At 39.5% G+C, this 27638-nt stretch overlaps 1 protein-coding gene across 2 annotated transcripts in view; it reads right to left on the bottom strand.

Annotated features, from left to right (window-relative positions):
- Nucleotides 1-27638, bottom strand: part of PRKD1 (protein kinase D1) — a 310871-nt gene that overhangs the window by 121606 nt on the left and 161627 nt on the right. For both annotated transcript variants that reach the window (XM_030559354.1, XM_030559355.1), the window contains exon 3: nt 12731-12869. In XM_030559354.1, the coding sequence (XP_030415214.1) occupies nt 12731-12869 (139 nt within the window). The remainder of the gene's footprint in view (nt 1-12730; nt 12870-27638) is intronic.

Genomic DNA, 27638 nt, shown 5'->3' with positions numbered 1-27638 from the left:
TGATGAGTGTCATAGAAAAGCACTTCAGAAAATTAATAATTCTGTCTGCAGCACACAGTTTGAATAGTGTACAGTAAATAAGCCCTGGGGCCATGTACTGAACAATGAGGAGAAAACAAAATATTGAATAGCTGCCCATTAAGTGAGCACTATCCATTCTGTGCACTGAATGAGGCAAGGAAAACACAGTATGTGATTGTGTAATTAAAGACTGTATTACAATGCATACACACAAGGGGACTGAATTAAGATTGCACAAGCAACCTTAATCCTGGCATTTCCTAACTTTTGAGTGTTTGACTTTGTAGCCTTAATAATTTTTTGTTTTCAACTTAGTTTGTGTAACAGACTCAAACTCACAGACTTTAATGCTAGACGGGACCATCATGATCTTCTAGCCTGACCTCCTGCATATTGCAGGCCACAAAATCTCACGCACCCACTCCTGCAACAGGTCCATAACTTCTGGTTGAGTTACTGTAGTCCTCAAATCTTAAATTAAAGGCTTCAAATTACAGAGAATCCACTATCTACTCTAATTCAAACCAGCAAGTGACCTATGCCCCACCCTACAGAGCAAATGGTGGCATTTTCTAGCCAGTTCAATGTGGACTATGAATTTTCACATCATATCACATTAGCTCAGATAACTAGAAGGCATGGTGTCCATAGATGAGCAGCATGATATTTGTCACCACTATACTGTCATTAATATTATAAGCACATTGAATATGTATTTTTTCCATTTTCAGGTTCTTGCTCTATAAATCATAGTAGCACATTATGTGCATATGGCTGAGTATGATTTAATGTTTCTAACCACTGTGAAGGAGCCTGTTAGGCACTGTTCTTTCATATGACCTAATATGACAATCAGACATAAAAATGGTACTGAAAGAAAACTCAATTACATTTGCCATCACTGAAGAAAAATTCTCTTGAAGCTTTGCAAAGAACACTTGATAGACTACGAGTGGTTTCTCTTTCAAATTGGGGGAGGGGGGTAAGGATTTTTTTTTAATGTCTCACATTTTACTCTCATTATATTAAGAATCCAATAAGCAATGGTAGCTGTAGCTCTCCAAGGGCAGAATTGAGACAATCAAATTGTTTATGGTGTATCAGCACTGACGTAAGATTTTATATTTTAGGTAAAGCACTTTAATACTTTTTTCCATTTCTTTTGATGTGATTGTCATAACTTTAGTCCCAGATTTGGACCTTAGTGTCCAAAATATGGGGGTTAGCATGAAAACCTCCAAGCTTAGTTACCAGCTTGTACCTGGTACTTGCTGCCACCACCCAAAAAATTAGAGTGTTTTGGGGCACTCTGGTCCCCCTGAAAAACCTTCCCTGGGGACCCCAAGACCCAAATCCCTTGAGTCTCACAACAAAGGGAAATAATCCTTTTTCCCTTCCCCCCTCCAGGTGCTCCTGGAGAGATATACAGACGCAAGCTCTGTGAATCCTAACAGAGTGACTCCCCGTCTCCGTTCCCAGTCCTGGAAACAAAAAGGACTTTCCTATTCCCCCAGAGGGAATGCAAAATCAGGCTAGCAAATCCAACGCACACAGATTTCCCCTGATTTCTTCCTCCCACCAATTCCCTGGTGAGTACAGACTCAATTTCCCTGAAGTAAAGAAAAACTCCAACAGGTCTTAAAAGAAAGCTTTATATAAAAAGAAAGAAAAAATACATACAAATGGTCTCTCTGTATTAAGGTGACACAATACAGGGTCGATTGCTTAAAAGACTATTGAATAAACAGCCTTATTCAAAAAGAATACAAATCAAAGCACTCCAGCACTTATATTCATGCAAATACCAAAGAAAAGAAACCATATAACTTACTATCTGATCTCTTTGTCCTTACTTTAGAAACAGAAGACTAGAAAGTAGAAACTACTTCTCCAAAGCTCAGAGAAAGCAGGCAGACAGAAACAAAAACTCAGACACAAACTTCCCTCCACCCAAACTTGAAAAAATCCGGTTTTCTGATTGGTCCTCTGGTCAGGTGCTTCAGGTGAAAGAGACATTAACCCTTAGCTATCTGTTTATGACAGTGATTATTCTTACTATTTGCCCAGTGGATATATTTTTAACTTTAAAAAAAATTAAGTTTTAATGTATTCCCTGTTTGACGTAACAAAATTGTAAAACTCCTACAGCTTTCTCCTTTTTTTGATATTATATAAGAACCCTGTAATTTTACATGCCAGAAAAGACAGAGCACCTGAGAATAAATGCCTATTCAAATTTATAGAACAGCATTCAAAGATGCATTATGTTTCTCTAGAGGAACTAAAGGTCAGAATGTATGAGAAGACAAAAATGTTTTTCAGATAAACCTACTGAAATGTTTTTCTTCTTACCCATCCTACTGCAAAATTTTCTTAAAACTGTTATCGGTATTCATATGGGACATGTCAAAGTGTAGATATTTCAAACACAAAACTATATGATAGATTTGAGTATCTGAAAATATAAAATGAGTCTCTAGGCAATAAAAAAGTGATATTTAAAATACATTTTTTGTCTCCTGATTATTTGGGTTCCTTTCACCTGTGCTCAGCATTTAGGGTATTTAAGCAGTGTGTGCAAGTTCACTAAGATGTCATTTTTACATGAAGAAAGAAAAGCACAAATAAGTGAGAGAAGTTCTGTATAACAAAATTCTGAAATTCCCTGAAGGAGTGCTGACAAGTGTGTCAGGCATAAAATGAAGGATAAAGACCATTTCTCGATAAGAGCTAGTTTACAACACAACTCCATTTGTCAAAAATTCCCCTTGCTTTTTGTTAAGAGTGGAATTCACAGATCATCAGGAGCTTTTGGCCACCAATGGTTTAAAGATATCTTTTTGGTGGTTTGTTCTGGTACCTATGTAGACCAAATATATGATAGAGAAGCTGGGGACTTGGGAAACATGGTAGTTTATGTGAAGATCCTTCTTGCAAAGTAGTCTGCAGAATGAAAAATTTGAAGAACTATTATCCTAGAATGTTCATCTTCCTTCCCATCTTAGAGCTCTTGGTAGAGTTGAGGGAAGGAGGAGAGTTAGACGGGTCAGAATCCCAAATGTGTGCCAACCAGAGTTTTCAGTTGAAGGAGGTTTCTGTTTTAAAACAGTCTGTCTTAGTCTAGTACATCAGAACAGTCTAAGAGCCCAAAGGCTATTGCATCATATCTGCCTAAGAAACATAATAAAATGAGAGAAAAGGGATGATGAGAACAGTAAGAAATATGAGAACAGAAGCGAGGAGAGATTTTTTAAGTTTGACAAATTTATGCCTCACTTAAAAGGCCCACCTGGAGCTTGTGAATCATGTGGTTTTGCCCTCAATTCAATCTCACCTCCCACAATGCTGTACTATAATAACTTCCAGAAGACCGAGAGATAACACAGATTGGGTACATGTTCCATTTATGCTATTTGAAAGGGAAAATGGTGGTTATTCCTACTTGAATGATTACTAGATTATTCAAAATGAAAAGCAAGTAGACAACAGCCGCAGACCAGGACCTCTTCTGCAGAACTTGAAACTGAATTACAAGCCAACCTTTCTAAGGGTCTCATTAATGGGAACAAGGCAGTGGATTGGATAACTACATTTTGAGAAAGTCAAATACAGGCCAGGAATGTAAGGGTGCTGAGAATTCTGCCAGACCTTTATTAGTTACATTTATGGAAGAGTTAATGAAAAATATGCTGGTTTCATATTCAAAACATTTTACGAACACTGAACCCTATTCTCTCCTCTTGAATCCAGACTATAGTCTTTAAGAGGCAGAAAGTGTGACTGATTATGGGTCTACAAAACTGGATAGCAGAGTCCAGAAAGTGGATGAAGTATGCTGAGGAGGGGGCTAGGCAAGGGGCCTTGAGAGATTCACTGATTCAGTGCTTCCCCATGGCACCCCACATAAGTTAGGCTTCTATGGAGCCCTATTGTACTAAAACTGCCACTCCATTACAACAGCCTTCTCCCATCCCAAGAAGAATTGATATAGCCACCACTGTGGATGTAGTCACTGCAGAGCCCTACCAAGGGCTGATTCAGCTCTAATTAATTCCCACAAAATTCTTGCAAGATAGGTAGACATTAGGCCCAATTTACAGATGAGAAAACTTAAGTCTTCTCAGGGCCACAGACAGAAACACTGTGGGCAGAGTCAAGGACAGAAGTCAAGGTTTCCAGATTCCCAATTCAGCTTTCAAAATATTAGACCACACCACTTTCTGAAAATGAAGAAAATTCTGATAAAACAGTATCTGAAAATATAACATGCCATTTTTAAGGAGGTCAATTAGTTCAATCTGTGGCCCACTGACCTTAAATGTTCAAACTTTAGGGCAGGTGCGCAAGGTGGGGAAGATAATTTTTCTATACCCATACTGGCCTGCACCAGGCCTCCAAGGGGACATGCCCTGATAACGATGTGACACATCCTTCTTCCTGTTCCCTAAACTGGACAGAGCCTATGTTGCATTGAGCAGGTACATGTTGCTCCTTACTAGAGAAGCAAAAGGTGGCCCAGCTACACATACCCAAGTCTGTTCTGTGGGCCTTGCCAGCAGGATTCACACAGAAGAGGACGCATGAGCCATCAAACCTGCTCCCTTTTATTTATCTGTCCATCAAGGGCAGAATTTCAAAATAGCAAATAAAACTGAAAATATTTTCAGCCTCTGAAAAACTAAAGCATTAAACATGTAAATGAAAAAAAAGCCTCCTTTTTAATATCAGTAGAGCCTCACAACCTGTCATGGCCCTCAATCTTGTAAACTGGAGAGAAGGGAAGAGAGAGAAAGTATAGACAGTCCATCATCCTATGGAGAAGCCTATGATAGACTCTCCTCCTTCCCGTCCCTCCAAAAACACTCAGAACTGCTGAAAGCATTCTAAAGCTTGTTTTCTTTACTAGTTGCATTTATCTAATAAGATAACTTTTCACATCCATTGTATGAAATAGTTATCCCCATCAGAGTTGTTTACATATTTTCAAGCCAAGCCCTAATTTAAATTGTAAATATTAAAGTTGTGTGGAAAATACTAAACTGCCAAAGAGATAAAAGCTACAAAACAAAAAGCCTGAAGCAAAATTTAATTACTAATAACCAATATGCATGCTGGGTTAAGCCATTTATTGATTTTCAAATGTCGTTGCCATTTAACCTGTTCCTGACAAATCTTTAAAAGACTGGTCTATATTCAGATTCAGCAGCCAATTAATGGCTGGCACCATTTGCATGTTACAATAGTTTTCCACCATCAGGAGGAAAATTAGAACCCAGCCAGTTGCGACAGAGGTCATTTTGCCATTGTTTTCAAGAGAGCAGAAAGAGGAATCCTATGCTGATCGTCAGACATGAATGGTGAAAATGGGTATGAACTATACATTGGGGGCGTTAAGCATTTGCTTAACTCTGCTCTCTCTAAAGTAAGGCCAGCATTAAGAGCTGTTAAAAATACCTCCAGGTACTGCAACAACATAAATGTTTAATAATAATAAATAGAGACCTCAAACAGATTGGGGCCTCAGAATGCAAGGCACTGTAAAACAATATAGAAATGAAGGTGTAGTGGGAAGAGAGGCTGAGACATAAGCTCTTGTATTAAAGGCCTGGTCGGAGGTCTGAACTAAAGTAATGGTCAAGCCTTGCTAATATAAAGCAAAAGTTAGCAAGAGACAGGCTGTGAGCTCACAGAATCTGGCAAGAACAGGGCTGATACTGCAAACACACACACATTCGTAAGAAAGGCTAGGCATGGGACACTCAGGCAAATACATACCAGAATACCCCATACCAAGTATGGTACAAACACCTCCCACCCTCAAAGATAATGAGAACACACTGACTTCTCCTAAAGATAAGGTCAGAATAATCGTGTGATGGATAGAGATGTTTTGATCAAACCAACACGTACAAGGTAATGGGTGGTAACAACCCATGTCAGGGGGCAATATGTAACTTGTTTGTATTGGGATATAAAATGAAGTCTCAGAGTGAGCGTCTTTGGCTGGCTTAGGGGATAATGGAAAGTCCCGCTATTAACTAAGCTAGTCCATTCCATCAGGCATACATGTGTTAGTGTACCTGTAACCATTAAACCAGGACATTAGGACTGTGCTTCATTGACAATAAACCTTACCAAATTCCTTTGGGGGAGAGAGAGAGAGAGAGAAGTGATTGTTGATTTATATTTTCACAGGTTATGATGCCAACCTGGCTATGGAGACTGTTGGGTATAGTAGTAATGATCCAAAAGGCAAAAGGATTGTCTGATACCAAGAAGATAAATTAGACACATCCCATGGCCAGAAACCTATGGATGCAGATTCCAAGCAACTCTACTGCACTGGATACTGCGAGCCAAACCTGTCCAACCTGAATGGTTTTAAAATTGATGTGTGAAACAGAAGAGAAACAAGATGCGGAACAGATCCTTAGAGAATCACCTGAGGCCATACAGATGGACTGGGCATGAGTATTGGAGTCACAACCCAGGCACAGCATATTCCCACAAAACAATTTAGTAAACCAAATGATGAAATGAAAAAGAACTGACTTTAACTAAAGAGAAAGAGACAGTATAATTGTTGTTGGAAGGCGGACGAGGAGGTTAACTGTGAACAATTTATTACCCTTGCTGTATTCCCTAATACTGGTTCTAGCAATATACTTGAGAGGCATCCATTGACCATGAATCCACACAGATTAAGGAACCAAAAACAGAAACACCAGAAAAGACATGAGTCTTATTAACCACACAATAAATAATGGATCATCACTTGGAACATTCCTGGTAGGAGATAACCTGGCTCTATCATGTAACATTCAATCATACCCAAAGGAAAGAGCAGAGATATTGATTGATTGGTTCCTAGTAGGTTACACAGTAATTGGCTAGATCAAAGGAATTGTTAAAACATATGGGTTATGGTCAAATAGAATCACCTTTGTTAACCTGGAGGATAGGTGGATTGCCTCCATTTATAGAAAGAACATTTAGCTAGAAGATAAGGGTATATACACGGGAACTTGGACCATGGTCTCAGACATTTGGAAATGCATTTATCATGTACAGGTATGTGAAGGAGCCTGTCCAACTCAGACACCCACTTTACCCCTGACTACTCACGTCACTACTGACACTATCTCGTCAATGGAATGTCCAAACCTACAACCTTGGCCCACATCAGGACTCTTCCTGAACCCTACCACAGAATATGTAGTAGAGAATGTGGGATGGATATATATGCCAATTCAACTAAATGTTGCTAATATGACCATGCCAATACAATCCCCTCAACAATACAAAATTTGTTCAATTCAGAAATTGAAATGCAATTGTGATTTTGGAAGGGTTTTCAAAATCCCTTACTAAAACAGCAAAGGAGAAAGAAGAGAGGTCTTATGGACACCATATTAGGAGGCTCAGGTCTTGACATGTCCATATAGAATTCAGCAGATATAGAAAATCTCAACTGAAAAACAAACAGCATTGTTAATAGGATAGATAAGGCAGTCAAAACAGGAGGCGGCATTAGCAGTCTATTTCTGGATCAACATGCAATTACCATTGACAATATACATTCAATTGCTCAAGGGTTCAGCCACCTGAATTCTACTATTTTGTCAATTATTAACAGCATGGAAAAGAATGATGCTTCACTGGCAGTTGTCTGTTTGGCCTCTGTGACAGAGTAATTGAAATGATCAAACAAAGTTTATTACAATTACAAAATTGGCCATGAGTACGAGACCACACAGCCATTTTAAAACAAATACAGTAGTAAGGAATAAATAATATTGCTCCTGTATTTCTGCAATTTGATAAATTTGATAAAGTTTCAAGTTTAGATCATGATGACAGCAAAAGTCTTCACATCATGATGGCCATCCCAGGGTGGATGCAAGATGCGGTCAAGATGTACTATGCCAACAGTGTGGGAACCTTGGTAAATAATATTTATGTACAGCATTATTCCAGTGTGCTCCTAGTAACTGAAACTGGCTTGGAAATTAATCAGGCTTGTTGCACAAAACATAATAGATGGTGGCTGTGTGAATGCTATGCTACAATTGATAGCAATAACACAAAAAGAGGCTGGGCTCGTTTGGTACAAAAAGAATTAGCCAATCAGATGGTACAAATACAAGATGAGGAATGTGCCCTAGGATATTCCAATTTTTCCATACATGGAACAATTTGTCCTGGAATCAATACAGGATTTTGTGTAGAAGTCACTAGCACAATTCAAATCAGAACGTATGCCTTTTGGCCAACAAGTAGTGTCAATACTGCCACTGAAATTATTACTCCTCCTGGAACCCTACAAGATTTATTAATTGAATTGTTTCCCCCAGTGGAGTAATTACAATTGGACATACATGATTTAGCGACAAGAACTAAAGAAGCCTTAATATCTATAGCTCATCTTTCCAACAACAAATAGAAGAAGTAGAATGTGTGCAAAGAGAGGTGTAAACTCCTTGATGGGAAATTCCAAAGGATGTTACTCTACATCCTACAGTCAGGACACTTAGAGTAATATTGATGGAAATACAAGCCAAAACGGTAATTGCTCTGATGGGAATGTTTTGCTACCTGCAATGTCAAACCAAAAAAGCCAAATTACAGCTACACATAGGCATTATCTACACACACACACGCATACACACACTAACTATCCATATTATTCATATATTATCATTTATCAGAAGTTATACAGGAAATGTATCTGGTATTCATCTATTCAAGGATTATGTAATCCCTCATATATATACACCTATAGTACTCTATAAGATATAAGCACAATATATTTATAATCTTGACCAAAGCTCTTCTTATCGATCAAAGCCCTTCTCCTTGATCACCAATTAAATAAATATAAAGGCCTCCTCATGCCACCCAAAAGTTATCAAAGAACTCCTCTAAACTCCATAGATCAGTTATGGTCCCGGGACTAACATTCCTAGGTACATTGAAAACAACTGGAAAATGAAATCTGTCCATCACTCATACAAGGGAATGTGCAGACTATGGGACAGATGAGGCATGAATGTATGGATGGTAAAGTAAGGTGACCACATAACTGTGTTCAGCCTACTGGGTCATCTTCAGTCAATGCATTATACTTTTCCAGGACAATGGCTAAACATCCTCTCCATAAAAAAGACAAAAAGTGGGGGAATGCAGTAGGAAGAGAGCCTGAGACATAAGCCAGTCTATGCATAAACCATGTTCCAGCCTATGCATCCGATGAAGTGGGCTGTAGCCCACGAAAGCTTATGCTCAAATAAATTTGTTAGTCTCTAAGGTGCCACAAGTACTTCTGTTCTTTTTACGAGATTCTAAACACTCTCAATTTTCTGTTTTAATTTTGTTTCCAATCGGGATACACTGTGCAGTTACACTGTTCAATACATTCCCTGCACTTATAAATGGGAAACATTCAATTATGTAAATTACCTAGAATTCATATGAGATTAACTAATGTAATTAACTAAGCTCAATCACAGTGCTAACGCTGGTCATAAGCAAAACTATATAAAACCATACAGCTGATCAATATTGTCAGGAACTATAGAGCAGAGTTCCTGGGGAGGGAAGTAGGTGTATAATAGGGCACTACAAGGGTTTTGCTTAACTGAAATTTTTGTTTAGCTGGACAAAGAGGAGGAGCTCTCTATGTGACATCAGCTGTCACGCTCAAAATCCCAGGATTTGGGCCAGCGGAATCTCAATAAATGAGGAGTGGGAGGTGTGTGGCAAGCTGGGAAACAGAAAAAGAGAGTCTGACCAACCCTAGGTGCTGTTTACTTTCATACAAAAAGCTTGCTGCTGATTTAACGAATATAACTAGTGTAAATATTGTGGAGTTACTTATATTTGCACACTCTCATGGACAGACATTAGGTTTCACCAGTGATGTAAGGGCATGAATGCCTTAGTACTTTCATTTTTTCCAGTAGTACAGTTCTCCTTTACTGCCTTAAAGCACTATATCAGGTGTTACTTTTGAAGATTTAAACAGCTGGTTTTCTAATTTTGGCAAACTGAAAAGCATTTTATGTGGTCTGCACTTCAAAAGAGAATAAGCTACACACCAAATAAAAGACTAAGTGCTGGATTGACTGTAGCATTATTGCTGATTTACTGAAGTGTAGTGATTACGTACTGCAGCAAATATGGCACAGAAAATAGGGATAGCTGGCATCTTTTCAAAATGAGTAATCTGCTTCCTGATATGGAAAATATGAATTCTCTCTTGGTGACTTACAGGAATGCTTTGGATCTTGACTTCTTTACTGTATAGCCTTCATATCTGCCTTTCTGAGCAAAGGGTATTGTAAACAGACCTTCTCTCATGCAACAGCCTTACGGGAATCCTATGGTAAAGGGAACAACTGGGTTTTGATGATTATGAACTTATCCTTTCATTCCTCTTGCCAGTATTTCCCAGGACTCAAGCTCTGGCTCTCTCCATGTTATCCCTCAATGATTTTCGCTGTGGCTTCAGTTACTACCTGTATGAGATGGCTTTAACTTCTCTCTCCTCACCCATGACCTTTCCCCAAGCATTTAGATGGTTACTTCAAGTGTGCCTCCAGCCACTCTACCTGGATGTCCCATGAAAAAGCTAAGTTTCTCACCTCCCTTCCCTCACATTTCCCTTAGAAGTTCCAGCATCTTCTTGTTTTCCACCCTTTCAAACTTAACATATTTTTTATTTCCCTCTCTCATTTATTCCCACATTTAGGCTGTTGACAAATCCTGTCAACATTTCATCTACATCTCTAAAATTTTCTATTTTTTCTCCATCCTAATCACCAAAATTCTGCTCATGTCTCACTTCTTCTACTGCAACTCACTATTTTCTGGCCTCCTTAACAACTGAAGATGCTTCTGAAGTCCATGCTCTCATCTCACCACTCCGTTCATACTGCTCCCCTCATATCCCTACCTATGTACATCCCACCTGTATGTTAGGACTTATATTTCTTGTCTATTTTGACCTTCCTCTTTGCTCTGACACTACCTGGGGCCTACCTATTCCTTTAGCTTCCTTCTTTCCCTACTGCCTCCATGACTTTTTCCATGCTATCCCCTTATATCTGCAACATCACTCCCCCAGTGGAGCAAATATTCAGCATCTCCTTTTTCCGCCTCAAAATATAATTCTATGTGGTATAATCCACTATAACAGACTTATTCTACCATTTGCAAAAGTGCTACTATTAATTCATTTTTAAGACACTATAATACTGTATGTGATAATTCTATCTCTTGGTCAGCCAGAAACGTGTGTCTCTGATAAGTTCTCTTTGGTTGGAACCTTCTTGGAGAAGGGACTATGGCTTCCATTATCTTCTATCTCTCCTCCAACTTGAACCCCACTCCTTACTTTACCCTGTCTTCAGTGGAATCAGACGTGAGGTGTTGATCTGAGGAACTCTCCTTTGCCTATCTAATATTTTTGTATGTAGGAGGACAGAGAATAGACAGCTGAACAAAGGAACTGAACAAGCACATCTTCCATATATCTGGTTTTGTTTATGTTTTCCTAGATACTGTTTTTCTGCTTTCCATTTAAAACCTGCTGTGGCTTTTGTTTGCAACTAACAATTACTAGACTTAATATTGATATATTTGCTGTCCAGCAGCAAAAAAATGCTATCGGACTGGTTTTCTCAGTCTCATAACCTCAGGATAAGTGAGTGTTTGTACAACATCCACTGTATTATGTTTTGAAGCATTACCTGAAAATAAAGAGGAGTAGGAAGCGGGGCTTGCAGGAATAATTTCTGCGTAACAAGCAGGAATAAGAATCCAAAAAAGCGAGTGCATATGTTGAGACAAGTAGGAGATGGAACAAAGGTGCATATGTATTTATTTAAATTTATTATATCTGTAGGCATGCATGCTTGCCTTTTCTTAATAATTTAAGAATCTCAGAATGTATAAAATTCACTAGCTGTACAACATGACTCATTTTTCATGATGAGTCACCATTTCGTTTGCTAGTTATCTTCATTTTCTGTCCCTGCCTAACTTACATTTCAAGTTCTTCAAGGTTGGGTCTATACTGTTTTAAAATCCATAGAGTGCCAAACAAAAGTATAGTCCTACATAAATCTGTATTACTAATAAATAATAATAATAATGGTTTGTGCCATTGGTATATATTTGATCAACTAAAACATTAAACAATTGCTGCCTGATGCATGTTATTATATAAATCTCATTTTAAGCTTCTTTTAATGTAAATGCATGCTAAATTAATTCATGTATTTGTATCTTATTTGCTGTGTTTTGGTTTTACCCTATTCCACAGAAGACATTTATCCTCCCACATCAGCTTTTTCGTTAATGTATACTGTGTATTATTACTATTTACCTATGTTGGAGATAATTTCATCCTTTATTTTTAACATTTAGTTGCTGCTTTATTAGAAATTATGGCAAAATCAGGCTATCAGAGAACATGCAGTACGACAGGGGAAAAAGGCATACCATAAAAAACATTCATTAAGGGCTAATTTCTGTCCTCTGCTATATGTGCACAACTCCAAATTGTTGCACACATATATCTGAGGGCAGATTTTGGCTAAGCATTTAATCCATAAAACAATCTAAGATACCTAACCAACACCAAAATATTGTAGGTGTTCGCAATTACAAAACATGGTAACAAGCCTCAAGAAAACATACACTTTACCTGACAAGACAACCTCAATTAGGTCTCCTTCTTGGATATCAGTAGCTGACTTCACCAGCTGGAGAATGTTTTCAGAGGTAGGATCATGGCGAAAAAGTAGAATTTTATCATACATTCCATAGAAACCACATTCAGGAAACTGCAAATATATAATAATGAATATTTATTATAATAATATAAAATATAGATGTGTGAAATATAATTAACACAACTAACACTTATTTTTGATAATAGACCTGTCCTCAGATTTACATATGACAAAGCTACACATTTACGTAGATGGGTCTTTTTAGCTGATGGACCATTTCTTATCCAACAGCTAACCAAGTAGGAGGCTTATTACACATATCAGTACTATGATGTGTGTGTTACAAATACTTAACACATCAGTAGTAAGATTATCTTCAGGCTCTGGAGCTGTCTTTCCTCCCCTCCCCCCATGTAGGCTCTTTTATGCTTTCTTCCTTTGCAACGACTGCTACAGAACTTTCTTACAGATTTCCAGCCTACTCTTAATGCTATTGCTAATACCACTATTTAGATCCAGTAGAAAAAAAGATGCCCCTGGAGTTCAACTCAAGTCACCTCCATGATATTTCTCATCTCAATGTAAAGGGGAATCCTGAAATATTCTAACACCAGAGCCCTCTGCGTATCAGTGCCATGAGTTGCAGCATTATAGAGCCATATTCTTCTCATTCCATATATTGTTTCCTTCAGAAACCTCAAATTAATATCATCCAGTCCTGAGGCTGTCCCACAGCAAAGCCCTGGGGAGGAAGACAGATGGGGGCAAACTCTATATGGTTTATCATGTGGAATTTTCTTGGAACCATCCCTTCTGATTGGAGGGGTATGAGGCTTGCACTCCATTCTGTCCATCCCACTACTTTTATTCCATTCTCGGCATGAGGGTAGGTACTCTGCCCTCCTTTCAATTCAGGATGGGGGTTCATTCAAATCTCACTAGAAGAGGCTATCTGGGAGAGAGGCTGAATCAGCATTATCTCCAAGCCAGCCTCACCCACTTGTTCAAAAATAAGAGCTCAATTTTTCTGGCAGCAACAGATGGCTGCTCTCCTCCTGGAGAGTGAGAGTTTGCAGTGCTGTGCTGCACCTCTAAGAAGAGTTTCTGCCACTGGAGGGCTTGAGAGATTATGGCCCCCATTTCCATTCTTCTTAGTATAGCCTCCCGTTAGTGTAATCCAGAGAGGAGTGTCAAAGTGAGTAAATCCAAGTCACACCTGGTACCTGACATTCCTTTTTAATACATATTTTATCTTTGGTCTGTGCATATCTGTGTCTACATCCTAGACCAAAATCTGCCCCTCATTTGCACCCAAAAAAGGCTTCAAAAGGCTTAAATGAATGCAAAATTCAACTCATTGGTTAAATTCAACACTTGGCTATGACAGTGTAAATCTGGAGTCACTTCACTGAAGCATTTGGAATGACTCAGGATCTACACATGCATAAATAATTTCGCCCAATTCTTCTATATCTGCTTCTTTGACTTGCTCTGTTTCCAATGGCCTGAATAAAATAAGAAAAAGGCAGGGTTTTGAGGATCACAAATAGACCAATATAAAAGCATTGCCTACAATTTTATTTTCAGGGCAGGGAGGCTGAGAGATTCTATGTCTACCTAGATATCAGAATAATCATTTCCAGGTCTTAACGTTAATATTTTAAAATAAAAACAACCTACCTGCCCAACTCTAACTCCCACTTGATTCTGGGATCCAAAGCTGCCTCCTATTACCTCATAGGAAATGTCATCTCCTGCTGGAGTAATGTTAGTGTTTCAAACACTTTAGATAATTTAAGTTAGTCAATATTTGAAAGTTCTCTTAAGAAAATACTAGGCACTAGGTGTCTGATCCTACATCTTAATATGTGAATGGTAAAGTTCATGAGATTAAATAGTGCAGCATCATATCTTATGTACAAAGATAAAGACAGTAAGGAACATTTCCTAAAAGTGCTTAACAGATCATATACATAACTAAGGACTTGTCTTCACTACTGCACTACATTGGCACTGCTGCATCAATGCAGCTGCGCCGATGTAGCATGTCTGGTGAAGACAGTATGTCAATGGGAGAGCGCTCTCCCTTCGTTGTAATTACTCTGCCTCAATGAGAGGGGGAAGCTATGTCAGCAGGAAAGCATCTCTTGCTGACATAGCACATTGTAGACACTGCTTTAAGTCGACGTAAGTTACATCGTGCAGGGGGATGGTTTTTTCCAAACCCTAAGCGACATAACTTACACTGATTTAGGCAGTAGTGTAGACAAACCCTAAGCCATTTTTTATTTTCCCCAATCCTATAAAATTAAATGCTGCAAATTCATAAACATCTAATTTCAACATATGGACACCTGGGTCAAAAATTTTGAAAATGACTACAGATTTTGGGTGCCTCCATTTCTGGATGTCCAATTTATGCAATTTTCAAAGGGTGGGTACTCAGCACATTCTGAAAATCAGGCCTGTACCTGAGCTTCTCAGACAGAGTCTAGGTGGGGCTCTATGAAGCTCTTTTTATGTAAAGCCAGTTGTTTACCAAATAAAGCAGAGTTCGTGCAAGCAACCTAAGCACCAAGTGACCAATGAACATCACATGGCTCATTTAAGGCATTTCAGGTTCGCACCCAAGAACAGAGAAACACAAAATCACCCGGTCACTATTGAAAATCTTGGCCTGGAGGTTTAAATTTAGAAATATAACACACTAGAAACCAAACAGCATTGTTATGAATTCATCTCAGCTATTAAAAAGCTCTTCCTAATTTTACTGTCATCTTCAAACATATCTTTTAAACTTTTTTTTAAAAATAGTTTAAATCTGGTACCAACAGAAAATGTACAATGTGGGTAAAAAACCAAAAAAACCGCACAGTACTACTTCATTAAGCCAATGTTTCTGATTTTTTCCTCCTCCCAGACCTAACTGCATGCTACATCTTGTCTAAAAACTATTGAACATAATGAGATCAACATCATATTGGTTAAATAAGGTGAAAACTTCTAACAACTCAGTTAATTTCACATTATTTTCCACAGATGAGTCAAACTTGTTCAGAAATACATTACAACTAGCAGGAATAACAACATGCTCTTCAGCGCACAACCATCTTTTTGTTCTATGGACAACATCTAACACAATGAGGTTCTGCTCCTTGAGTAGGCTGCCAGGTGGTGCAGTACTACAATTACTACTACTAATAATAAAATCTTGCAATTATTTTCATATAATAAATTCAAGAGCAGGGCTAGTGATTCAACTTGTAAATAAGAATGTGCATCTTAACTTAAGAATAGCAACTAATCACACAGACAGCATGTAACTGCTTGTATCCTTAATATTCCATCCAATTGTTTTTTAGACAAAGCTATTCTTGATTCATCAACAAGAATTCTTATTGCATTTGCTGGGCCCCTTAGAAAAGGTGTCAGTGTGATGCAGTGTGGGACATGGAGGTCACCATGACAGCAGAGTTTCAGGCACTGTTTAGTTGTCATGGCAGCAGAACTCCAGGCTTGTTTTTTTTTTTCCAGATTAAATACTTATTTATGGGACAAAACAAGTGTATGCATATCAGCTTTTGATTTAATAGGAAAACACAGGCTAATAATCTTTCAGCTATCACACTTTTAGAACCAATGATTCTGTTAATCTTTAAGGTGCCACAGGACTCATTGTTGCTTTTTACAGATCCAGACTAACACAGCTACCCCTCTTGATACTTGACTTTTAGAACAGAAACCCTGCATATGAGATTTTCAAAAACTGTTTTTAATAATAGTTTAAAGGCAAAATGATGTACTGCACTGCAGCACTTGCAATAACTGAAAGAACACACTGAAAAAATAAACATGGGAAACAATGTTCCCTAACTTGATAATAATCATCAGTTTTTACATAAAGGTGTTTGAGTTTTGAAATCTGAAAACCCTCATTAAGCTAAGCAGGCTTTCAGAAAAGCTCAAAGCTTGTAAACTCAGCTTATTACAAGATCAGTAATGTTTTTTCAGAGTCTTTGTTGTTGTCAGCACAAACATCTCAGACAACAGATTTCAAATCTCTCCCAATTTTAAGGAGTCAAACTTGTAATTTTGAAAACATAGCCACCAATGTCTGAATTTAATATTAAAGGTTCAATTCAATTCTACATCAGAAAACTAACTCCAGGTTATGAGGGATTTTTCATAATCCTGTTGCATTTCATGGTAAATACCTGGATATCCAGTCAGTGGTGCTTGAACAATTTTTATAGTAGGAGTGCTGAAGGCGGAAACCATGTATTTGGGTTGTTATTACTACTTCAAGCCAGGGGTGCAGCAGCACTCCAACACTCCGAGTTCCAGCACCTATGTACTCGGCACTGATCTTTACAATAGGTTAAGTTGACTAGTAGCTTTTAATAGTTTAATTTAATAGTGAATTTAAAGTTCAGCATTACACACATGTACTACAAGAAACATAAGAGGTTCATAACAAAGGACTAGGAAGAAATAATTTAATTTAGAACCCCTCTAAGTGTGTATTTAACTGTAAACACCCATGAAAAAGGCTTGGGCATCAATATAAACAGCTTAACACAGTTGTCAAAAAAGGGAACCAATCGTAAGGATGTATAGAGAATGGGATGCAAAATAATACTGAAATTATTACAAATGTCATTATATAAATCAACGGTATGCAAGCTCCTGGAATATTGTATTCAGCACTGATCATCCTCTCTCAATTAAAAAACAGAAGAAATTAGAGTGAATAGAAATGCATCAGAAAAAGATGAGGTACATGAAAATACTGTCATTTGAAGAGATATTTAATCATTTAGGACTGTTTCCTTTAGACAGGAGATTAATAAAAGGGGACATGATTCAGGTCTATAAAATAAAGAAAGTAAGTCAGATGCTCTTTTTGACCCTTTCTCATACAAAAACTAGGGAAATGTTAATGAAATGTAAAGGCAGCTACTTAAAACTGATAAAAAGAAATACTTTTCTGGAAAAAAACACACTCAGTGCCTACTTAACTTGTGGAATTCACTCCCACAAGATATTATTTGATGACAAAACCTTAGTAGGAATAAAAAAACACTAGATGTTTACATGGAAAAAAGAACATCCACCATTATGGTAGGCAAGATAAATTGATAAAGTGACACAAGCCCTCATACTTCAAGAACTGATAAACTAGTAACTGTCTATAGTTGGAAGAAGCTTCTATCATCAGCAGTTTATTCCATGGCTGTCCCTGATGGGAAATTTTGCACATTCAGTTATTCAGCCTAGCTCTAAAAATAGTTATATAATACCACTATAACTGAAGTATCCCAGTGTATAAGTATCCTCTGCTGGCTTGACATTCTCTGGCAAAAAGAGCATTTTCTCTTGAAAAAGATACGGAACTACTCTCAGCGAAACACTAACCCTTGTGTGCCGAAAACACTGTTAAGTTTAGCTCCATTTGAAAAAGGAAAGAATATTAATGACAGAAATGTTAATTTCATGTTACTTAAAAGATAAACAATGTAGGCTGGTGGAAAACATACTGTCATAACTATAAAGGGAAGGGTAACAACTCTCCTGTGTACAATACTATAAAATCCCTCCTGGCCAAAGACACCAAAATCCTTTTACCTGTAAAGGGTTAAGAAACTCAGGTAACCTGGCTGACACCTAACCCAAAGAACCAATAAGGGAACAAGATACTTTTAAATCTTTGCGTGCTCTTTGTTTTGGGGGTTGTTTGCTCTTGGGACTAAGAGGAACTGAACATCAATCCATGCTCTCCAAAACTTTTTAAACAAGTTTCTCATATTTCAAACTTGTAAGTAACAGCCAAGCAAGGCGTGTTAGTTTTATCTTTGTTTTCTCAACTTGTAAATGTTCCTTTTGTTAAAGTGTTTACCTCTGTTTGCTGTAACTTTAAACCTAAGGCTAGAAGGGGTTCCTCTAAACTCTTTAAATCTGATTATCCTGTAAAGTTATTTTCCATCCTAATTTTACAAAAATAATGTTTACCTTATTCTTTCATTAAAATTCTTCTTTTAAAACCTAATTATTTTTTCATTGTTTTAAGATCCAAGGGTTTTGGATCTGTGTTCACCAGGACTAATTGGTGAGGGTATACTCTCAAGTCTACCCAGGAAAAGGGGTGTAAGGACTTGGGTGGGGGAGGAATTAGTCTGAAATCTGCCCAGGAAAGGGGGGGGTTAGGGACTTGGGAAAATATTTGGGGGAAGGCAAAGTTCCAAGTGGCTCTCCTCTAAAATTTAAAACATGCTCGGTGGTGGAAGCTTACTGTTAACTTAAGATGGTAAATAAGCTTCGGGGTCTTTCATGCAGGTCCCCACATCTGTATCCTAAAGTTCAGAGTGCGGAAGGAACCTTGACATGGTGGCAGTGGTAAGATCATTTTAAATCAAAAGCCAGTAAGACTTTTTTTCCTTCTTAGCTGCTTAAAAAGCAGAGCTAAAGGTAAATGCAAACCTTCTCTCTCTTTCTGTAAAGGCAGACGTGTTGCGTTTTTTTTAAACATGCGTCTTCGTAAAGGGAAGGTTTCAAGCTGTAAGCAAGCAGCCAGCAAAAAGTATTTACAAGCTGAATTGTTTTTCTTTCTTTCTACCTCTCGGGCATAGCTAGTTTAAAAAGGGTAAACACTAAATGCTGTAAAAGTCTCTGTTAACTAAGCAGCCCTAAGCTAAGTGCATCCCAGTTTCAGTAAACTGCAGAAGGGGTTAGGCCCAGCACAAAAAAGCAAAAAAAAAAACTACCAGTAAAGCAGCAACTAACTAACACTGGCTAAACTAAAAACAAACATAAAAAACAAATAAAAGTAAAACAATTAAAAATTAATGCAAGAAAACCCCACCTGCCCAAAAAAAAGCTATAAAGAAAAATAAAACTAAAAAACAAAAAAACATAAACTAAACTTAGCAAGGGCTAAGCAAAATATACCAGCCAACCCTAGCAACCCCTTTCCAGGTACCACTTCCCATCTCAAAAAATTCCATACCTAAAAGGCAGGTGATGATTCCAAGAGGTGGCAGCTAAAATGCCTAAGAAACACAGAAACAGTTATAAACTTTTTAAAAACAAGGCCAAAATCAAAATGGGGCTAAAACCCGAGCATGCCCGTCGGCGATTCAGAGCCCTAAAGTAAAAACCAAATATGACATTTTCACAACATGCCTACCACATTAAAAAAAAAAATTAAAATGCCTAAATTCCAAAAGCAAGTGTTAAATCTCTAAAAAAAATTGTCTCTCCTAATAAAAATAAAGCAGTTCTTAAAGGGTTTTCCTTAAAAAAAAATAAAAAGGTACATCCTAAATGAAAAGCCCAAAACTGTAACCAAGGCGGGGAAAATTGAAGCCAAATGGGCAGAGGAGGCAAAAAACAAAACAAAACAAAACAAAAAAACAAGTAGCAGTTAAAGGAAATATCAAAAGGGGCAACACAAAACCAAACCCTATCACCGGAGGCAACTCAAGACCCCACCTAGATCCCAAGGAAAACCCCAAACACCTTATCGTCCCACCACACCAGTCTCCAACAACCTGCCCAGTGCCCAGTCAGCTGGGCAATGTTTTAAATGTAATAAGCTGGGGCATGTAAAGGCCAACTGCCCCAAGAACCCCAACAAACTGCAGTTCCTTACGCCAAAGTCACACCCAAGGTCCTCAGGCCCAAATGCCTCCCAGGTACCTTCAAAGCAAAAAACAAACCAAAAAACCCCCAACCCTGTAAGTGTGGGCAAAAAAATGGTTATCGCGTGAAGGAACACTGAAGCACAATTGTCAGCTATCCACTAATCCTTAGTGGACCCCAAATTCATCAACCCAAAAGCCCCGGTAACAATTCAACCGTTCATGTCAAACTCTTTAAACTTGCCTCTAGCCAAGTTGCCTGTGCAGTACAAGGGCTGGTCAAAAATATGAACTTTTGCAGCCTATAATAACTATCCCATCCCCATGCTGCTGGGGAAAGACTTGGCCAACCATGTAAAGCTAGCCAAAAGGGTGAAAATGGTCACCCGCAGCCAGGCTAAGCAAGCTTTCACACCCATCCCTGTTCCTGAGCCTTCCACCAGGGCCCTGTGTTACCGAACATCCAAACAAAGGTGGTGGAACCAAATCCCCTGCTCATAAGTGCTACAGCCATAGTGAATCCAGTCCCAAAACTGAAACTGGCAAAGCAACCAGCACCAAAACCATTGCCAGCACTGAGTCCAGGACTTGCCACCCCATCTACAAATCCAACGCCAGAGGGCACCAGCGGGCCTAAACTGGCAAAAGCAGCAAATAACCCTACTCAAGAGGCTCAGGAAAATACCACATAGTGCACCAGCAAAAAGTGGTTCACAGTCAACAAAAACAACCCCATCACCTGCCTCTTTTCCAGAGAACTAAGCCCAAGTCCACAATCCAAAAAAACCCTAATGTCTCCAGCATCAAAAAAACAGTTCCAGGCTAAGCAAAAAGCAAATAACAGCCTTCAAAAAGCTTGGGCGGCAGCACGGAACCCCTCCTCCCTCCTTTCAGCTTTTCTAACCAATCTTTCCTGCGGGTCCCCACATCTGTACCCTAAAGTTCAGATTGGGGAAGAAACCTTAACACATACTAATTAACTAAAAAAAATATTTCCATTAAGCAGAAGTGTTCCATTAATCTATACTTCCCTGCGGCTTACTATTACTGTGTACTTTGGATTCAATATTAGTGTAAGGAAAGAATTTCTCCCATCTTCATAATTGGAGTAGAGGGAGGGAAGACAGTTTTAAGTTTCAAAAGTATTGAAAATCAATTTCTAAATATATTGTAACTACAGTAACTGTCGCCAAGACTTTCAATGTGGGCAGCATCTGAGTAAGCATCCAAGATTCCTAGGAGATCTATTTTTACACAGGGTTGTTCATAATCTTCATCAGTCAGGGAGAGAAGAACCTTTGAAGGCTTTATTTATTTATTTGTTTTGCATGGCCACAAATACAAATACAAATACTTTAGGTATCTAAATATTACGGTACATTAAAATATTAAGGACCAAAAATCACAGCTTGGGTAAGCTAAAGCAAGCTTAAAGAAGTGGTACCTGCTTATTTCTGAAGGTCTGATTTTGTCCCCAAATTTCTTGAAAGTGACAAATTATTCAAGCTACTTCTGAGGACATTTTTCTGGTTCAGCACTGACTTATCTCAGGCCTGGAAAGAAACGGTTACTTTATCTTTTTAGCAAATTTGACCTACATCAAGCTAGAAAGAATCAGTTTTCTAGAATAGAAGACAGTTGGAAAAGGAATTGCAAGTGGAAAGTTTAAGAAACTGGTCTTGAATTCTGCCATACTACCACAGTGTATTAGTTAGCTCCGGGTATTCACTTTTGGTAAACCCCAGCAACTGTACAATGATCTAACTAGCCCTCTGGAAATTCCCAGACACTGTTGATAATGGGTCTCTGTCTCGGAGTAGGTACACTCCCATCACAGGGTGTCAGGTCAAAAGAAAGGGAAAGGCTATACCGCAGCCGATTAGGTTCTATGCTGGTGATATAAAATGTGGTAGCACAGCCTAGCGGCTGGAGTCAATAGGTTGGCCCTTCCTCACAGGGCTGCATGGCCGAATGGCCAGAGTCAACAGAGCGGCCCTTCCACACCAGGCTGCATGGCCAAATGGCTGCAGTCAATAAAGCCTACATGGGGCTGTGTAGCCTTCTGGCCAGAGTCAATAAATCTGCACACCTCCGAAGAGCTGAGTTGGCTTATTGTCCTGCTAGGGAAGTGGGGCACCACCTAGGGGTGTATGGTGTCTGGGGTAGGGGACTCGGGCTCTCCCTGCTTCTCTGAGCCCCAACCCAGGGGCCCTGGCAGTGGTGAGGGTGCTGAATCAGCGAGGATCCTCCCGAAACATTGTGACCTGTTCCCTGGTTCTCTAACCAGAGCAATGTCTAAGTTCCCTGTGCTGCTTCCCCTGGGTCTCTGGGGTCCTCAGCAGGTGAAGCTCCTGATGGCGCGATCCCTTCTCTGGGTTCCGCAGGTAGCCTGGAATCTGACTGTGGCTCGGCACACCTTGACTCTGTGGTCGGGGCCTGCAGCAGCTCCCAGGAGAAAGCCTGCAGTCTGCGTTCTTCCCCTTCAGCAGGCTGCCAGACTGAGCTGGCCTTCTTTCTTTCATACCTTGCCTCCAAGCTAAGCATGCCCAGCAGAGGCAGAGGGGCTTGGCCTCCTCAGTCTGTAATGCACAGTTAACACTTTCTGGGCCAGTGGGGGGTAGGTACACTCTGTCACAGTCCCATATGGAGTCTGGTAGGAGTATTGTGAAAACTCCTTAGGCTCACTGTCTGACCTCTCATTTGACAGTGGAGGTGCATGGCACGATTGTGAGGATATGCCCCATGCCCATAGGCGCTGACTCTGTGGGTGTTCCGGGGTTGGAGCACCCACAGGGAATAACTGGTGGGTGTTTAGCACCCACTGGCAGCTCTCTGCCCCACCCCCCAATCCCAGCTCACCTCCGCCTCTGCTCTGCCTCCACCTCCTCCCCTGGACACACCACGTGCGTGCTTTGTCCCCCTGGCTCCCAGTATTTGCGCCATGAAACAGCTGATTCGCGTGGCAAGCACGGGGGGGGCAGGGATGCGGTGCTCGGGCAAGAGGTGGGGCTGGGGCGGGGATTTGGAGAAGGGGTCCAATAGGGGCAAGGAGGGGGTGGAGCTGGGGCGAGGACTTTGGGAAGGGGTTGGAATGGGGGCGGGGAAGGGGCATTAGCCCCCACCGGCAGTGCGGAAAGTTGGTGCCTATGCCCGTGCCAGCAAAGGCTTGGTGCTTTAACCTTGGTATTGAGCGGCAGAGAGTCAGGTGCCTCTGTCATGCCCAGGTTACCACCTTGATGGAATTCTGCTAGTACCGATCACTCCAGTGTTGTTGTCAGGGGAGATGAAGACCTCATCTGTGCCAGTCTCTTTGGTTCGGAGAGGGCTAATATTGCTGGTGGTACCTATGTCCATTTGCATACCGGGAGCGTTTTCCTAGGGCATTTGCCCTTCTCAATTCGAACCAAAGATTCAGCGTCCGTGCCCAAAAGGTCTGTGGGTCTATCAGAAGTACCAGATACTGATGGGCACCATGAGGCATGGATTCTGGATTGTGGTCTTTATGCCAGCGATGCTGTGGCTACCGAGTAAGATTGAGATTGCTTTTGGCTCTCCCTGGGCTCGTTGGGGACTTCCTGCTCTTTTTTTCGATATGTGATTAGGATCTCCAGTCTGTTTCTTCAATCCACTATCCTTTGAAGTCGAAGGCTGAGAGGAACATTCATGCCCGCCAGAAAATTGGGGTCAGAGAGCTGCCTCCACAAAGATGATTTTTTGGTGAAGCTCTCTGTCCCTGCAGGATCTCAGCCAGAGCTGTTGGCAGAGGGAACACTTCTGCTGGATGTGACCTTTGCCAAGGCAGCAGATGAACTGTGAGTGCATGTCCACAATCAGGATCACCTCACTGCAAGTGTGGCACTTCTTGAAGCCTGGAGAGTCAGGAATACTCTTGTCCAGGAGGGTCTCCCACACCGGGAGTTGACAAAAGAATGAAGTCCTTTCTTCTTTTTTAATGCAAATAATAGAATGAAAAAAGAAACAAAAGAGGCTTCAAAGAAAGAGAAAAGTTAGCAAATGTTAACAATCCATGAATGGACAGCTAAAGCTCCGTCTCTAGCTGGGGCAACTGAGAAGGAACTGAGGATGGTTAGCCCATGTGTTGACTAGCCTTATGACACAGCACAAGGAGAGACAGCACATGAGGGCCCAGCGGACACTGCTACCAAAGTTCTCCATTCAGCAGCGCAGAGACACAGACACACCTACAGTGGAGCACCTATAGTGGACACTACTTGACGAAGAATTTAATTTTCCCCTTAATACCATGAAATTTGAATAATCCAGCTGTGACATAGCACTCCATATGTTTTATGGAAATATGCTTATGAATATAACATAACTGGAATATGCTTTACACTAAACACCCCTTTTATGGTATCATTAGAAAGCTTGTAATCTACTGAGTGCGTTCATCCAATTTGTTTGCATGTACTATTTCTATGTCTGGAATTAGGAGAATAAGATATAAATATGTATTACTGTGGCAAACATATTAAGTGGAAGTTATTATGGGTGCTTCAGAATCAATGAACTGTGAATGGGTTTATTTACCTGCAAGCCTTCTTGTGTACGTGTGGGCCAGCCCTTGGGTAATGAAGAATGAGGTCTTACAGGGACATGTGACCATGTCACCTGATGCTGAAATCCATCTTAAATCTGGTACCTTTCCATTTAGGAGGAAGGGTGGGGACCCAGTTTCCTGTCTTGTGCCAAAGCTATAAAAGAGTGGAACAGAACAAAGGGGGTGGCCAGTCCTGAGAAAACTCTTAGTTACCACCTACGATGTCTGCTGGAACTAGCAAGGACTGTACCAGGGGAAAGGATTGGGCCCAGACTAGGAAGGAAGCCTGTGAAAGAAGTCTGTGAAAGAAGCTTATTGGAACATCTCTGAGGGTGAGATTTTACCTATAATGTTTAAGGTTAGACTTGCATGTTTTTGCTTTATTTTTCTTGGTGATTTACTTTGTTCTGTCTGTTATTACTAGAAACCACCTAAATCTTACTTTTTACACTTAATAAAATCTCTTTTGCTTAGTAATGGACCCAGAGTAAGTGATTAATACCCGGGGAAGCAAACAGCTGTGTACCTCTCTATCAGTGTTATAGAAGACAGAAAACATATGAGTTTACCCTGTATAAGCTTTATGCAGAGTAAAACGGATTTATTTGGGATTTGGATCCCACTGAGAACTGGGTGTCTGGGTGCTGGTGAGGTAACCTGCTGAGCTATTTTTGGTTAAAGTTTGCAGCTTTGGGTGTGTGGCCCAGACCCTGAGTCTGTGTTCCAGCAGGCTAGCGTGTCTGGCTCAACAAGACAGGGTTCTGGAGTCCCAGTGACAGGACAAATGGGCTCAGAAGTAATCTCAGCACATCAGGTGACAATCCCACGGGGGTCTCTGTGACCGAACCCATCACACCGACTTTTCATTAATAGGTAAAAGGGGAAACTATTTAATGAGATATTAATCTGCATATAGTTCTCAGAGATATTTAAAAGGTTTTCTTACATAGGAATTCTAATCTTTAAAATAAAATGTTCACCTAAATCAATTATAGGTGGCAATAATTAATGAGAAGCCCTCTACTGTTGTGTAAAAACATATTATCCTGTATTATAACTTGACAGATTATTGCTTAGTGAAAGCTATTAGTAACTCTCACTAGGCATGCTCAATTTATTCACACAACAATAATTAGGTGTGTGGATTTACAACTGAAAAAGCACTTCACACTATCTGTCTCACACCGTAAACAAAACTGTCAGTATAGCAAAGAGAAAACTTCATGCTTCATAATAAATCTACAGGTTTTATTCATTACCTTAATAAACTAGAGGCAAGGGACACAAGGAAAATTTCTGACAGAAATTAGTAAAAAACAAACTAAAGCCTTTTGTACACACAAAACTTATACTGCTTTAATTATACTGATAGAGTTAAAATGGCACAACCCTAATCGTGAGGATATAGCTACACCAATTTTTTATATCTGTCTGAGATGTACAGTAGAAACTGAAAATTACGAACACCAGAGTTAAAAACTGAGCAGTCAACAAATCACATACCTTATTCGGAACCAGAAGTACCCAATCAGGCAGCAGAGATTAAAAAAAAAAAAAAAAAAGGCAAATACTACACAGTACTGTGTTAAACAAACCACTATAAAAAAGGGAATGTTTAAAAAAAAATTTGACAAGGTAAGGAAACTGTTTCTGTGCTTGTTTTATTTAAATTAAGTTGGCTAAAAGCAGCATTTTTCTTCTGCATAGTAAAGCCTCAAAGCTGTATTAAGTCAATGTTCAGCTGTAAACTTTTGAAAGAATCATAACATTTTGTTCAAAGTTATGAAAATTTCATGTAATCAACAACCTTGATTCCCAAGCTATTTGTAACAGTAGCACCTTTATATCAGTATAACTTCATCAACCCTAGGGTTGTATTGGTATAACAATTTTGGAAAAAAAATCACAAACCTAACAAACATACTGGTAGTTATATTGATACAACAGCTAAGCACAGATCAGGCCAAAAGCCCTGATCCTGAAATTTACAGTTCATTGGAGGCACTTCCTGAAGCCCCACTGACTTCACTTTCCAGTAGTCCCACTGAAGTTAATGGGACCATTTAGGTGAGGCACATACATAAAGATCAGCAGGATTAGGGCCTACAATCCTCCGACTGCAATGAGATTTATTCAGGTGAACACTTTTATACTGGAGCAGATGCCAATTAATTGCAGACATGGTGTGGATGTAAAGTTGTAATCTGATATGGGGAGGGTGTAGAGGTCTGCTCAAATGGATTCCATTGCAGGAATGAGCTTTGTATGACATTTTTAAAGTTCCGAAACCCAGAGTATTTCAGGATTACTCAGGAAGAGCGGAAGTATTTGCCTGTTTTAAAATGGAAACAAGCAGTAATATATTAAAAAGGAATTTGGTTTCAATGATTGCCGCTTGTAGTGATTAAAATGCTAACCAGGACTTGCTCTGTTCTTGGAGCTGGAAAGTGTATGTGTGAGAAAATAAAATTGGGAAATTCAGTATTTTTAGGGTCTAGATGTGTTGATTGTTCATACACAATGAACAGAATGAGGTTTGGCTAAACTGATCCATGTAAACAATCTGTATATACATAAATAACATACTAATATTATTTTGACCAAGGCAAGTCCCTGGAGGAAATAAAATATGAATGATAAAATATGGACTCAGGAGTTTCATGTATTTTTTTCTTTTCTTTT

Source organism: Gopherus evgoodei, chromosome 4, assembly GCF_007399415.2.
Source record: "Gopherus evgoodei ecotype Sinaloan lineage chromosome 4, rGopEvg1_v1.p, whole genome shotgun sequence".
NCBI lineage: Eukaryota > Metazoa > Chordata > Testudines > Testudinidae > Gopherus > Gopherus evgoodei.
The sequence above is the reverse complement of the archived record's forward strand: the minus strand, read 5'-3'. Positions and strand labels throughout refer to the sequence as shown.